At 41.7% G+C, this 15,955-nt stretch overlaps 1 protein-coding gene across 1 annotated transcript; it reads right to left on the minus strand.

The window, feature by feature from the left end:
- Positions 1–5,695: 5,695 nt before the first annotated feature.
- LOC142959857 (ganglioside-induced differentiation-associated protein 1-like) lies at positions 5,696–10,291 on the minus strand. Its single transcript, XM_076101348.1, has 5 exons — positions 10,220–10,291; positions 9,614–9,806; positions 8,997–9,170; positions 7,891–8,173; positions 5,696–5,906 (listed from the first exon to the last, which is right to left on the minus strand). The coding sequence occupies exons 1-5, from the start codon at positions 10,289–10,291 to the stop codon at positions 5,696–5,698; spliced, it is 933 nt and encodes a 310-aa protein (XP_075957463.1).
- Positions 10,292–15,955: the final 5,664 nt, after the last annotated feature.

A 15,955-nucleotide genomic window follows, 5' to 3' on the forward strand; every position in this document is an offset into this window, starting at 1 on the left:
AACTGATTGTGGAATGAGGAAATGAATGAAGTATTTTCCCCCCTGTTACATACCATTGACAAATGCTCCGTACCACATGGGACCACATGGGACCACATGGCACACGATGACGCCACCTATAAACAGAGACCTCCAGCAGTTGACGTTCATGTTCCAAAGAAAATATCCAAATCAAAGGAAAGTCGAATGTTTTTGATACACGATATGAAAGCTGCACATTTGTAGGCGTGTTAGCAGGGCGGCTCTCCATAAACAATGTCGCTCTGTTGCTTTGGTGGAACGACTGCTGGATAGATTGCCATGAAATGTGGCGTAGACATTAATGGTCCACCAGCAGTCTTCATTCATCTCTAGTTATATGCCAAATATGTCTCAATGAGTCTTTTTGTAAGTGATATTTGTCTTTTCTCTTCTGTAATTCAGCTTCAAATGTTTGATGACTCATCCTGCACACAAAAAAACATCCAATCAAATAAGATTGGATGACTTTGGATGACTAGCTATCGCCACGACGGTCACATACAACCTTTGTGTATTGAAGTAGCGAACATAACAATATGGAGAGACATGAGGAGGTGTGTGCTTGAATATCAGCGAGCAAAATCTTTGTTTTCATTTCCAAAACCATGTGACTGAGGTCTAATTGAGACTGAGGGAAGATGTGATGATTTTCAACCATCTCTGTGTCACTGCTGTGATTATTCTACACCTCAAATATTCTGTTTCACAGCACGGAAGCTAAACACGCTCTCGTGAAGAGTAATGCTACCTACGCCACATTCCTACCATACTTATGATATGTAACTTAAAAATGAGTCATCCTTAACATTGGTGTTTCAGAATGATGAAGACAGTTGGAGAACAATTTGATACAAAATAGGACGGAGCCTCTAATAAGCCCCCCCCCCCCCCTAGCTTTAGGCTGAGCCTTGAGGCTCTGCTCCTGGTCCCCACAGGATGAATCCTGTTGACTTCGGTGATCCCGGAACTGTTTCTCCACCGTGGTGTTGACATTTGTGGTTTTCTACAGTGACGTTATGTAATATCACATTACGTAACGTCACTTTAGACACAGGAACAACTAAAGCTCTATATCTTCTCCAACATCTTCTCCATTTGTCTTGACCAGTCAGAGGCCAAGAATAATTGGTTTTACAGATGTGATGAAGACTATTGGATGATGCATCCCCTTTGTTCCTCTCTCCTGATCGCTTCATTGTTCCTCTGGTTTATCACACTTTACTTTCTGCTCCACCAGTATCCCATCTTTCTGTCTGTGGACGTCCAACATAGCTCACACATCGTCACCCCGCCGTCCACCTGCCTCGCTCACTAAAAACAGAGTTTCAACCAAGCAAGAAATCCCCACACTAAAATAATTACTATTATTGAAAATTGTTACTTTTGCAAATCAATTCCACTTTTTGTCCTTGGCTCCCCCATTTCCGCTTACATCACATGCATATTTCCATCCATCACTCACAGTAACCCATACCACACTTTTCCGCAGGCCTCCATCCACCTCTCTCTCTCTCTCTCTCTCTCTCTCTCTCTCTCTCTCTCTCTCCACTTTCTGTTTGTCCGTCTGTGGGCATGCAAGTCTGCTGGGGGTTTCCATGCTACTCTCCGTTTCCCAAAACAGACACCTGCACTACCCCACCCATCCCCTCTGACGTAGACATTCCCTACTGGGAAAAGTAAAAGAGGAGAGCTGTGTTCAGAAAAGAGGGAGTCAAAGGGAGAAAGAAATAGAGAAGGTCTGTGATGCCTTGAGACGCAGTTGGTTTTTGTTTATTTGAATAGCAGGGAAGAGACTGCATGCAACTCTCTCTTAGTGGTCTGACGTGACGCCAGTCACCATCTCTAACGTACACCGGGGGGGTTTAAAGGCGCTCTACATGGGAATACAAATAATCCACCAGTTGGACTAAGCATTACAGTACAACAGAAGCTTTGGTGCAAATGTGACTCAACTCTAATGCCACATCATCGAGGGTGTCAGCCACTGTTTGCTTTCTCATCATTTACACATTAGCTTTCATCGCAGCACCTTTGACACTGCTTACACATGGCTTTGCAAGCCTTATGTAGAGTGCAGTGTGCAACTTTGAGGGGTCTGTTGAAGCATCTGTACATGTACCTGGAAGCTGCCAAACTCATGCTGTCTGAAGGGCAGGGGCCAAAAAGATAAAGAGGGCACCAGGTGCAGCAGGGGGGCACCAGCACACAGGAAGTTTTCCAGCATGTAGGGCAGCCTATATGGCATCGTGTTTTCTTCATTTTGAGGCCACCCACTAGGGCACTTAATCATGCTTTCTCCACTAGAAGGCACCTTAGAGGGCACTTAATCATGCTTTGAATTTTTTATGTTTAATTTGAATCTGACCCTAAATCCCTAATTCATCTTTGCTCTGCACATTTTAATTTGGGGTTGTCACAATAAACTTCTTTTGGCAGGTAAGTGAATATGTTTGATAGTTCAGGTTCAATGAGGAAATTGACATGTTTGTCTAAAGTTTCTCATCGTCTTGATCCTGATATTAGTAAGTGTCCTGGAAGTGAGCATTTATTTTAAATATGGGAAACATATCCTTTAAAAGTCTTTAGGTATTTTATCATACCTGCCTATAAACAGCGCCTATAAACACTGGAAAGAGCCATTTTAATATGTCGTTGTATGTATCGGGTTAAGGGGTTCAGGACTGTGAACTGATACAGTAATAAGCTGACAGCTGCTTGTTATATTACATGACATTGACTCTGATGTCAGCACTAATCATTTAAACAATACGTGACCACGTCCAGCTCCAACAAGAGCTATATATTTTCACTTTTGGCTGCAACTGCAGTCTAAATATGTAGCAGTCCAAAAATAAATACATTCCTGCAAATAAAACTAAAGGTGCTGCTTAAATGGGATGCATATCACTCGACATGTTGTACAGAGTAGCAGCTTTCTAAAGGAATGTTCAAATACAAGCACAGAGGCTTAGGGACTATCCCAGTAAATGATGGGATGAATGGTATTCTCACATTTATTCACAGAGGTAAGTGTTGTTTTAGGAAACACTGCCCCCTAGTGGGGACATGTTGACTTCTTTATATTCATCAGACAGCTTTCATTTAATGGCAGAAGCAGAATTAGAGTTCATTACCTATTTGAACAACTGTATTGTGCCAATGATACATATTCGTTTCTAAGATTGTCTAACACATAGTTATTGAGTTTTGAAATCAACTAAATATGTCTTTTTATAGGTTTTGTTCATATTGGCCATACATTCCCTAGTGTGTCACTAAATGTTGTCTTTGGATAGTGTTTCTGTTGTGATGCAACACCACTGATCCAGACTTCAGTCAATGATCAGGAGAGATGAATTAGATGGTACTTTGTCAAAAGTCATGGATCATGTCAGATAGTCATAAAAAAGTCATAGTATACCATGTTGAATAAAGTCATAACAAAGTCAGTTTAGCATGTCGAAAACATTCATAGTAAAATGCAAATTGGGTTTCTTCCAATCAGAGCAGTGAAACGTGCTACGCAAACAAAAAATAATTAGTAGAAAGACTCTTTGTCTTAATAACTATTATCCACCAAATAATTCAGTTCAAACCAGTTTTAAGGTCTTAAATCCATCAACTGACTAATTCCCAAACTCAGGTGCAGGTGAGATTTGGGTGTGGCTATAGTTACCATGCAGTACACGGGATGCAATATACAGTATTATCATTTGAATATGAATTCGCAAACATAGACAGTTTAACAATGTTAAAAGGATCATTTGTGGAGATATTTGCAACAGTTTAAACTTTTGTTGTGACTTGTTGTATGTATGATTTAAAATATCTGCAATCTGCAAAGCAATAGACAAAATGTTTGTTTTTGTAATATACAGTGTTATGTCATTACTGCTAATGGGTCATAATGGGTGGAGTTATGTGAAAACTGTGCCATGGAAAACATAGTGAACGCTGGACTAGCAAATAGTGAATTCATGAAAGGAGACATTATCTGCCCTTAAGAACAGAACAGAATGCTGGATGGAACATGTGTGTTCCATCACAAAATAGAATGTTGACGTGTCATCTTATGTATAGAGCCAGATGGCTTGTGCCATTTAACCTCAGTCACTCTTTGTACTTTCTCTCCTCACAGGTTTCTATGGATCATCGTTATATCTGGACACTGGTCGTGCCTCTAACGTAGTTGTGACATATGCAAGAGTAATTTCCCTGGTTGTCCGGATCGTGACAGTGAGCGTGAACTGTCGGGGAGAGACAGTCACGTATCTCGCCGACACACTCTCTCTCTCTCTCTCTCTCTCTCTGTCTCTCTCTCTGTCTCTCTCTCTCTCTCTCTCTCTCTCCCTCTCTCTCTCTCTCTCTCTCTCTCTCTCTCTCTCTCTCTCTCTCTCTCTCTCTCTCTCTCTCTCTCTCTCTCTCTCTCTCTCTCTCGAGGAAATACACTCTCAGTCAGGGATATACGCAACTGTATCTCCCCGAATGTCTGTCTCTCGAGAGAGGCCGACTGTCTCGGGGAGAGTCCTGCACGGTGACATGTCGCTGTGTTGGGCTGCTGTTTCAGTCGTATCAAAAGGGGATGGCCAGTCTTCAAATCATGTGCCAACATGCGTTAGGGTACTTCCGGTGTCCGATGTACGATGCTGTGGTGAGATACTGGCACCAAACTGCTGTCGTGTAAACCAGCAGCATATCTGACCTGTAACATTGGATTCAGAATAGATTTTGACTGCTACCACTTTTAGTAATTTGGCTCAGGATGTTTGGTGCCACCATGATGATTTAAGGATTACCAAATCCCTCCTTGAATATCAAGTTAACATTGATTATTTACTGAGAGTAAAGTACAGTAAAACTTAGAGAGCTTTGCTTATAGGAGTGATATTTTGAAATATAGTATTTATAATCATACAGTTGTAAATTAATTAACTATGTAAAATGTTGGGATTTACTCTAACTTCCTACATTAGGACAGTGTTTTCATGCTCTCATTCACTCACAACTCTCTCTGGCTCCTACTCTATCAGCTGACAGTGGTCCCTCAGCCAATCATATGTTTCCCGTCAAACTTTAAAGACCTGTTCTCTTCTGTGCAGTCAGCTGTCATTTCAGTACGAACCGATGTGACCCTCCTCCCCATTCATCATCACATCCGGTGCTCAAGGTTTCTACTGAGCTCATTGCACTCAGGCCCACGCCACATGCCATCATCTAGATCTTCAGCCTGCCCCTGCTGTCTTCAACACCCCCACCAGTGTCGACTCTCCAAAAGCTTTACTTTGCACAATTTAATAAATGTATTTGTTGACTGTAAATTAAGTTTCTCCTGATTGAACAACCTTTGCCTGCCTGTATAAGTGTGTCAATTATCTCCCCTTTGTTTCAGTTCTCATATTTGTTAAGTTTTATGTTATGTATGTTATTTTATTTCAAACTAATTTGCAATCATAAGAAGGTTGGTCTCGAAAATATAGTAGAGTCAAATCTTTGAGGTGTGTTTTCTAGACTTACACTGGTTATGAAAACAAGTAGGAAAATAATCCTTGTGTTGATTTTGGAAGTTTGACCAAGCTTCAAGATCTGAGAGACAATCGTGATTTAAGAGTCTGCTTTTGAACAGCAACCCCCTGGCGTCCGTGTAGTATAACTCAACCTATCCACAAACATTGAATTAAACGTTGGAACGCCTCAGCTCTACTGCAATGAGTTCGGTGCCATTGTGCTCCGGCAGCCCCGGTGGCGTAGCCGGGTGGTGCGGGAAGTAAGGGTTGTCTGGGCCGGTACAAAGGACGTAGAGGACAATGATGATGTTGAAGGGAAACACTGCAACAGGCAAGTCCCAGCGGTCCAACACTGGGGAGAGACCACTGAACAGAAAGGCACTGGAGATGGGGACGGGGGGTGAGAGAGCGGGGGCGCTGATCATTTTGAATGAAATCGACCTGCTTTACAAGCTTTTTGCAGACACATGTTCACATTCACACTAAATGGCTTCACTGTGGCATCATGTGGCATCTCATACTGTACGTTGTAAGTGGAGGCACACTCTGATGGTGTGGTGAGAGGAGGGCCTTTGGCCTATTTCATTATTAGCATTCAGAAAAATTCATAGTATAGCATGTTGAATAACGTCATAAATAAGTCATAGTAAAACAGATTCAGTTTATAACAACGAACACAATTGAAATGTAGGTAACTTTGTATCTGAAATGCACATTTGCACTTCCTTAATGACTTTGACACTTATCCATTAAAATGGCACCTTTGTGATATAGCTTTGTGGCAAAACATTATGTCATTTTGGTTGCCATTTGCAGGGGTAGGATTTTCCAGAGCTAACACACTAGTATGAGGTTATGGTCCTTTGACAGCTTGGCTCGCATGTGGCTTTAACGCGTGTGAGGCATTTCTTTGACAGCTACACTACCCAGCCCTCTGGACACTAAAGACGAAGGCCAGACGTTGTTGAGAGCTCTAGCGTGTGCCTGTGTTGTGTGAAGCCGAGCTCACGTGAGGACGACTTCAAATCAAAGCTGAGCATATGTTAAATGTCAGTGTTGTTCTGACTGGGCGAACACATTACTGACGATGTTGATTTACATCCAGACCCTGATGTGATTAGTCTTTCAGGTGTTTCCCTAAAATGTGAGAATCCTAAAATGTTCAAGACCTATATGATAGTCTGCTAAATGACATAAGAGGAAACTCTGCAGATTGTTTGGGAGTAGTTTAATTTCACACCCATTTTGAATATGATGGTCTGAAGAAGATGTAATTGAGATTGGGAAAGCATCAATTCAGTTATTGTTGCATAGAGAATATTTCAAACAATTATGTAAGTAATACAGTAAAACGTCGGTGCATGTGTGATAACAGGAAGACCCACAGAGCGTTTGTACAATTAAACTTGTGTCTGCATTTGACAGTGTGTTAACTGAGCTGATGAGTTTGTTATATGCTGACAGACTGGGTCTGTGGGCTTCTGATGTACTTTCATTTCTGACAGGCAGATATGGACTATATTCAAATAATAAATTAAGAAAAGAACATATTGGGCAAAACATAGGCTCATAGTGATTTAAGTTCACATAAAGATGTCTGACCATGCTGCGGGTTTTCCTTAAAATCAGATACTGTCTGCATTATGTTGGTCCTGAAAGATTACAGTAGACATACAGTATGAGACGCTGCTTGAACTGTCTCAAAGTTATGCTGCAATTGCATGGCTTACAGTCAAAGGTTCCAATATTTGGAGATGTATTATCACTTTCTTTCAGAGAGGAATGGTACATGCATATGCTCTTTTTACAAAATATATGTTCTATAGATTTTATGTTTATAGATTTTATTTAATGTATATATTTATATTTGCACTCTTTCCTACTTTGTTCTGCAACTGCTGCTAACCCAATGTAGCTTGGGAGAAATAAAGTTCTACCTTATTTGATTTGATTATATGGGTCCAAAAGACAGTCAGACAACTTTCATTTTTTAATTTTTCATCTTTTAACATCTAATTTATTCATACTTGTTACAATAACATAGCTTGTGAATACAATTATGTTTGGAATCTGACTCTTCTTATGTAGAGCTTCAAAGCGTTATATGTGATTTAGGGAAAATGGCAAAAACATGAATAACTACCAGTGTTATCCTTTTATGTGTAATGCAGCAGTCGTGCATTGAGAATGGGGGGGGGGGGGGGAGCGCATTTTGTGCAATATACTTTCACTTTACACCATTTCTTAAATGATTTTGGCGACAATTGTTCTGTGTTTATCTACCTTTCAGTCCCACAGCAACTCAAACACTCCCCCAGAAGGACACAGGCAGCCTCTTCTTCATGTAAAGAAAAGCCTAGAACACCTATCAACAGGGTGGTGCCAAGAATAACCGGTGCGTTCTTCCTGGCCACGCGAAACGCCACAGAGAACAGCAGAGATGAGGATGTTGTCGACATGGCCAAGCAGTCTCCTGAAGGCTGGGCGCTCCACCACGCGCTCGTAGTATGTCTCCAGGTTCACACGGTTACCGTCGCCCCAGAAGCGGCGGGAGAGGCCGAGGAACTTGAGGCGGTGCAAGGTGACTGCCAGAGAGACGTCGGCCATGCTGAAGAAGTCACCACACAGCCAGGACTGACTGCCTTCTTCTACAAGTGGAAGACAAGGAGGCCATAAGTACAAAAAGGCAACAGATAACATGATATTCAAAACGCTACTGCCATTGAATTTTGACTGTTAATATTAACGCAGTCATAAAATGTAATTGTGTAATTTATTGTTTGTCTCTTAATGGTAAATTGGTTGATAAGTGACGAGCTATTGTGGTTGTGTACCTGGTGTTTCCTCCACCCTCCTCTGTAGCTCTGTCTCGACCTGGTCCATCACACTCTCCAATTCATCCAGAAGCTTCTTCGGGTGCTTCATGTTGTCATCGTCAAACACCTCGGACTGCAAAAACGTTTTCATATAGAAATGCATTTACCACATGCACATTTACCTTATGACACATTTTAGACAGAGAATTGACACATTACAATGTTACTATGCCTTCAGTTTATGCCTTTTAGGCTGATTAGTTTGCCTAAAAATAATTGCCATAAACATAATACTAATACTAATACAAAAACCCATACTGCACTCTTTCAGCTTTAGTTTGTTAAAGAAAATAAAAAATGTTTTGGTTATTTACAGTTGTCTGCAGGTGCCGATACTATTAGTTAAATTAATATAATAAATTTATGTACAATTTAATACATTTAAATGTAGGTGGCCACATCAAAACACATGGATTTCACGAGTAAAAAGCAGAGTTTTCAGTTACAGCTACTTTACTTATAGTTACCTTTAGCAGGGGGTTAGTTTGTTTGTTTCATCTCTAACATGACTAGATTGGGCGATCACTCTGTAAATACGTTAATTGCTGTAGGACCAAAGCTACTCACTACTCAAAAGCATCACAGTGAGTCTTACTTCGTATACAGGTGGCAGCATATGCTGGTATGTGTGAGTCCATTGTGATCTCAGGGTGGAGGATGCAGCCATGGGTGTAGGCATCCATCTGTAGTGAGTCCAGCAGCTCTCTGTAGCGCTGCACTCTGAGGTAGTATGTACTGCCCTCTTCAGGGATGAGCTTGGGTGTGCCTTCTGGAGACAAACAAGTCATCAAAAGGAAGGAGCAATGCTGTCACTTCGTTTCCTTACAACTTTTCTCAGAAGAGACTCAAAGTGGTTTTATACACTGCAAGCTTGCCTTGGAACGGCTACGCAAGGGTTGGGAAAAGTTGGAAAAACAGTAGGTATTTAAACACATCATTTTTCATTAGCTTGAATAGCTGCATGCTTGCCAGGTTTTCTCTCCTTTTAAGGCGACTGGATGAGACTCTTAGAACAAAGGTATCATGGATCAGTGCAAACAAAGAAAAATATATGGAATGAAAGATCGAAAAATCAATATGAAATTTACTGAAAGAAGAAAACAATGTATGAAAAGAAGTAGTAACGTCTGTTGAATGGAGCACGCCTTGTAACTATCCAGCTCTGCTTTAATACATCAAAGCAGTTACCACAAAGTCTTTATTTAGTCTCACCATCATTGAAACTCTGCTCCAGGTAGTCCATGATCTGAGTTGGGTCACAGATGATGTCTTCATTGTGGACCAGAACTGGCACCTCACCAGTGGGATTCAGATGCATGAACCAGGGCTCGTTGTGTTCACTGAGAGGAAGGCTCACATCATACTGCTCACAGAGCAAACCTTCCTCTGCTATAGCCAGACGCACCTGAAAAACTCATTTAGACATCTACTTGTGGTACTATAAATAACGATCAAATATTTTCTATAAGTAAGGGACTATTCTTTGGAGGAATACAGAAGAATGATCATAAAAGACACTTTTAATTCCAGGTTTTCGTCCGGTTGTGACCAAATGAAAGATACAATTTTGCATTAAAGTACACCTTTTAGCAACAGATGTAATGGCAGTGTCCACAGGCAACTGGATTTGCTAAATATTCACTGACTTCATGACAAACATAACATTAGAAAGATTTGTCTGGACATCTATTCAAATCTGTGGTGAGGAGCTGTCCACTGGACTGTGGTGCTGAAATGTAAATACGCTCACCGCGTCCAGTGATGAAGCGTAAGTTTTGATTCCCTTTGTTTTGCGATTGTGCCACATTCTTGATGTACATCTTGTTCTGGGTCCTTCTCTATAAGAGCCGTTTTCTCATCTTGGGATTCCGGTCTGTTTTCCGACGCCATTTTATCTGTTAGTATGTTAGGGGACAAGTGAGGGCAGCACACCTTATCAAAGTGAAAATTTAAATAATAATTTAAATAAGTTGCTCTGCTTCCAGTGCAGCTTGTTTTAAGTAGAGCTTTTATCCAATCAGATTTCACCTCTGTGTCTCTAGGTAATAAGAGAGGCCCGAGGCCTGCAGACTCACAAGTGAATCCCTTTGCAGTTTAAGTGAATGGGGACGATATTGTTGATTGTCATAGTCTTCAACCAATCAGATCTTTAGTTTGACATGTTGGGCGTATTCTTTGACGTGTCAGAGCCTGCTAGCTGGCCTACAAGTACGTGATTGGTCAGTGGGCTAGCCTGACGTGTTGGGCAGTGACAAACCCAATATCTGCTGCCTCTGTGGAGCGACATTTTCAGCCTCAAACGCATTAAAACCTATTCAAGAAATACAACTGGGGAGGCTCGACTGTCTTCACTGGCGTCCATGAATCGAGAAAGACTTCTTACTGGAACTAAAACGCACGGATGTACTGAACAACCGTGGGATTAAACTCTTTGTTAACAAAGAAAGGAGGATGGACTTTGTCTTTAAATAGTGAACAGCAGCTCTGGTAAGATAAATGCGTTTGTTTTTACATCTGCAGTAGCTTTAATGTGCCTGTTTATATATTATTATTTGTACAAGTTGTTTTTAAGAAGATGGATTTTTGTTTGGTTTTATATGTGATAGGAACCATTGTTACGTCCAATGTTGCTCTGGGGACATATTTAGTCGGTGCCAGTTTTTCCAACTTGGCGACTTTCTCCCTAAATCTGGCGACTTTCCAAACCCTCATGGAGACTTTTTTTGTCAAAAGCTACTAGCGACAAATCTAGCGACTTGTTCTGGTGTTGTTGGAGACTTTTCTGGTGTTTTGACTCTGATGTGAAAGCACGTACCGTTCTGCACTGTCGTGAACGAGCAGCGGGAGCTGCCGTGAGCACCTCCGCCGCTCCAAAGCACACACACGCGCAGCAGTCAGAGCAGAGAGGAGACGCACTCTATCTACAGGTGTTGGCTTCATTTTGACACGAAACAAATAATAACCGTGGCTGTGTTTCAGCTGCAGGACAGCAGTGAAGGCCCGGGTATAAAATGCACGGCCCGCCACTGGTTTTGAGTGAGACTATTGCACGGATTGCAATGAAATTCTGAACATTGATGTTCCTCTAACAACTCCAGTGATCCCTAAACCTTTCTTTAGCGCCATCATCAGGTCAAAATGTAATTTGCCTATTTGGTTGGGTAAAACAGGTTTAGTTCCCATCGGCCTGCTAATTAGCAAATGCTAGAATGCCAACAAGCTAAACTAAGATGGTGAACATGGTAAACCCGGAAAAAAAACATCTGCATGTTAGCATGACGATATTAGCATTTCGCTCAAAGCACAGCTGATCCTCGGTACATCCTCAGAACTGCTCACACGCCTCTTGTTTCTTCATGATTTTCAGTCTTCATTTTTTCTGCATCAACAAAAATTATATGTTTTTAAGTTCTACTGAGAAACCACATCCTCAGGTCAAATGACAATATAAAACAATGCATTCCAATATTGTGTTGTTAATGTTTCTTATCGTATTCACTTTTAAAGATGTACTACTTATTGAAGCGTACGCTTTAAATCCGCATTAAACCAGCAGCGTAGTCCAACGCAGGGCAGACACAGCCATGGAGGAACCAAATCATTGAATTTACTTTTCCCTTTAAACTCCACAGGAATCCCTGCTAGCTAAGTGATAATACCCATAATATTTGTTCTCTTTGTGGTTATATGTAGATAGTGTAACCTGAGACCGAATACATGATTAAATACTTCAAGTGCATTGATCATTTCTCATGTAATCCTACTTCTGATCATCAACATGAAATGATGACATCTGCACATGTTTTAGGCCGGATACAATAAACCACAATATGGCCTCTGCACACACACACACACACACACACACACACACACACACACACACACACACACACACTTACATCTTCCGTTTATTGATTCATCTTTATTTCACAGTCTCACACAACAATGATGGCGGTCCACGGCTCGCCACGCAGCTCCTCGTGTGCTGCCACGCGGGGCTGAGCAGCACATTGCAGGGATAGAACACTCGACTATACAGATGTCTCCGTCCCTCACAGGCTCACTGGTGCCTGCACTCAAAGACAGCCAACACACAGCGCTGCCGGGGCAACAGCCTGTCAGACAGACATCCATCAGCGCAGAGACGGAGGATGCAGCCGTCTCACTGCGGCTCCTCCTCGGTGATGTGAACGAGAGGACAGACTCGTGTCAGAATTAGTTGCTGGAACAGAGGAGACAGAGCTGCTGTGTTCAGGAGACGGCGTATCGTCTGCGAGGAGATACTTTAAGCATTTCAGGCTGGAGAAAGTGACAGCTCTTCATACCAAAAGGCCTCCATGATCACTAAACACAACCTCTCAGATTAGATTTTTATTTAAAGATGATACCTTCACAGTCCTCTCCAGATGTTCCTCAGCCTCATACAATGATATATATTACAGTAGCAACAATGAGTCAGTGATGGTATTCCTCTGCGGTCTAACATCCTCAGGTCTAATACTCACTGTCATCTGATTGGATGAAAGACCTTTAGCGCTGCCTCGTCACCGGACAGAGCTCTGACGCCATCTTGTGGTCAATGTGAGGACACAGCCGTTAAACGCCACACTTCCTATGACACTTTCTACCACACTTTCTACCACACTTCCTACCACACTTCCTATGACACTTCCTACCACACTTCCTACCACACTTCCTATGACACTTCCTACCACACTTCCTATAACACTTCCTATAACACTTCCTATGACACTTCCTACCACACTTCCTACCACACTTCCTATGACACTTCCTACCACACTTCCTATAACACTTCCTACCACACTTCCTATGACACTTCCTACCACACTTCCTATAACACTTCCTATAACACTTCCTATGACACTTCCTACCACACTTCCTACCACACTTCCTATGACACTTCCTACCACACTTCCTATAACACTTCCTACCACACTTCCTATGACACTTCCTACCACATTTCCTACCACACTTCCTATCACACTTTAACACATGACATATATATATATAAACAAAAACATATTTTACACATGATAAAAATATTTAGTAGGAGACCTGCAGTCCAAAATCAATTTGTGGGGAGTGGAAGTGGGTTCTAAAACGCTCCAGTAGTGTAATCCAGGCTGACTGACGTGTCTCAACGTTGATAATGTTATCAGCTCCGTGGGACGACCAGAACAAACATCTTCTCGTAAACTGCTCAGAATGACAGACATTTGATATTGTCACACAGCCGTTAACGACTTAAAGGTTACATTGTATTTAGGATCACGTACACTTTTGTCTCATCTAGGACATGGCGGATGTGTTTATTTGTTTGTAAAGTGCAAAACACAAGCAGAGAAGCTTGTGAGCTAAGCTAAGCTAACTAGCTGCTGGCTAGCCTCACACTTAGCATGCACACGTGAGAGTGGTATTGATCGTCTCTAGAAAGTGAAAGATTGTATTTTCACAAAATGTCAAACAAACAAAGTCCTTTAACATAACAGAATAAACACTATTGCAGTTATTAAGTGTTTGATTTAATATTTCAAGGGTTGATTAATATATATATTTTTATTTTTTAATTATTTACAAATGACCAAAATGAGATTCTCCAGTTGAAAGAATATCCTTTAATCACCAGGAAAGTATATTGACCTGTCATAGAAGTAAAAGCAAAAACTGCTGATGGTTCGTTTTGATTTGTAGTGTCCAGATTCACTGGAGGTCGGGACCCTCCAAGGGGTCACACGATAAATCAGAGGGGTCGTTAGATGATAAATAAGAACCAGAAGCTCTCTTCAGTTTTGGGGGATTTATTGGACAATTATACCACTTTGGGCCTCAAGTATTATTTGAATAAAAATCTGAGATTTTGAAAGTAACACGTAGACATCTGAAACGTGACAAGCTATTTATTTTGGAAGGGGTCAGAAGCTAATGTGTGTGTTTTATAAGCCCAGCGTTCATGTGCAATCTGAAAGGTTATTGTAGTTGTAAACTACATGTAGAGTAGAAGCATGAAGTAGCATGACATGGAAATACACAAACCCAAACCATGTGGAAGTGAGTGAGAAACATGTTTTTGTGTGACGTGTGAGTCTCAAACGAATCTTCACATTTAAACAATGAACACTGCTGAGTCGACTCTCGTGTGAATGGAGCCGATTAATCACACAGAACAACTATGCATCTGATGATTGACTCCTGGTGACGCAAACACACACACACGTCGCTGTACCTAACGGGGCAGAGACAGCAGACAGACAGACAGACAGCAGACAGACAGACAGACAGACAGACAGACAGACAGACAGACAGACAGACAGACGGACGGACGGACGGACGGACAGACGGACAGACAGACAGCTGTGGGCTCGAGACACCACAGAGATGTAAATGAGGTTCATTTGCAGAACCGCTGAGTGTACGAGTCCAGAGGGCGCAGAGCGGTTAGCCTGACGGGGCTCGTACCCGCAGAGACCGACCAGCAGGGGGCGGTAACGGGCCACACATGTTGCCCTGACAGACTGCACTGTTTCTGGGTTTGTTTGGTTCACTGCAGCTGGATTTCTCTATTCAAAAACCTTCGCGAGGATCCCGCCCTCTTCCTCAGCCTGATGGGGCGCGTGTCTACTCTTATGGACGTGTCCCGTTATTTTTGGGGCTCATCACTGATGTATTTCCGGAACCAGCCGGTGTCGGGATTGTCTGGGAATCAGCACGCGCGTTAAACACAGCTCCGATGTGCAACATGAACATGATGAGTGTGTGCCATCGCTTCACTGATTACTGAGTATTTACCTGAGAAAGTGAAGCGAACAGCCGGCCAAAGGTAGATCAGACAATGAGCCACTCCGGGGACATGACACTAATAAGCATCTTGGGCTAATTGTTTAATTCATGGCAAGAAAGTTTACACAAGACGGAAATTCAAAGACTGTGTCAATCAACATTCATTCACATTGCGCCGATGATGACGTCTTAACATCTACTCAATATATTGAGACAGAAGCCTGTACAGAAATCCATAGTTCCAGTTGATAAATATACTGATTCATGCTCTAGCGCACCATGAGGTCGATATGTTGGCTTCTCAGTGAAAAGTGTCAACAACTATTGTATGGATCACACATCTCAGGATGAATTGTGAAAAAAATGGAAGAACTTTTTGTCCAGTGCCATCATCAGGTCAAACTTTTGGTTATCAACCAAATACCTGCAAAACGAATGTAAAATTAGATTTGTTTTTGTGAATATTTATTTTGTAGATCACCTTTATTTGTTTCATTAATACTAACTAAATATATTTGATTCCCTATTTTACATGAGAACTATATTATGTTGTTAACCTTGTCTGTAGTGTCAGTGATCGTTTGATTGGCGGAGTAATACGCTGGTGCTTAATGTACCACATTTGTTCAGTGTTTTCTGTTTTCCCACCGTCAAGGTGGACATTAAAGTGGACTAATAAGCAGAGTCCTCGTGCTCTAACATGAACTTTAACCTTTAACCACAACCCAAATGTAGTTTGAATTTTAAGTCAGTAAC

Source organism: Anarhichas minor, unplaced genomic scaffold, assembly GCF_050575085.1.
Source record: "Anarhichas minor isolate MPS153535 unplaced genomic scaffold, ASM5057508v1 ptg000027l, whole genome shotgun sequence".
Classification (NCBI taxonomy): domain Eukaryota; kingdom Metazoa; phylum Chordata; class Actinopteri; order Perciformes; family Anarhichadidae; genus Anarhichas; species Anarhichas minor.

Excerpts from the sequence above, each read along its gene's own strand:
- LOC142959857 (XM_076101348.1), bottom strand. The coding sequence starts at position 10,291 with ATGGCGTCGGAAAACAGACCGGAATCCCAAGATGAGAAAACGGCTCTT. Across the intron at positions 9,171-9,613 it reads GGAGCAGAGTTTCAATGATG|AAGGCACACCCAAGCTCATC; the intron begins GTGAGACTAAAT and ends GTTTGTCTCCAG. Across the intron at positions 5,907-7,890 it reads TGGCACCACCCTGTTGATAG|TGCCTTTCTGTTCAGTGGTC; the intron begins GTGTTCTAGGCT and ends CCCCATCTCCAG.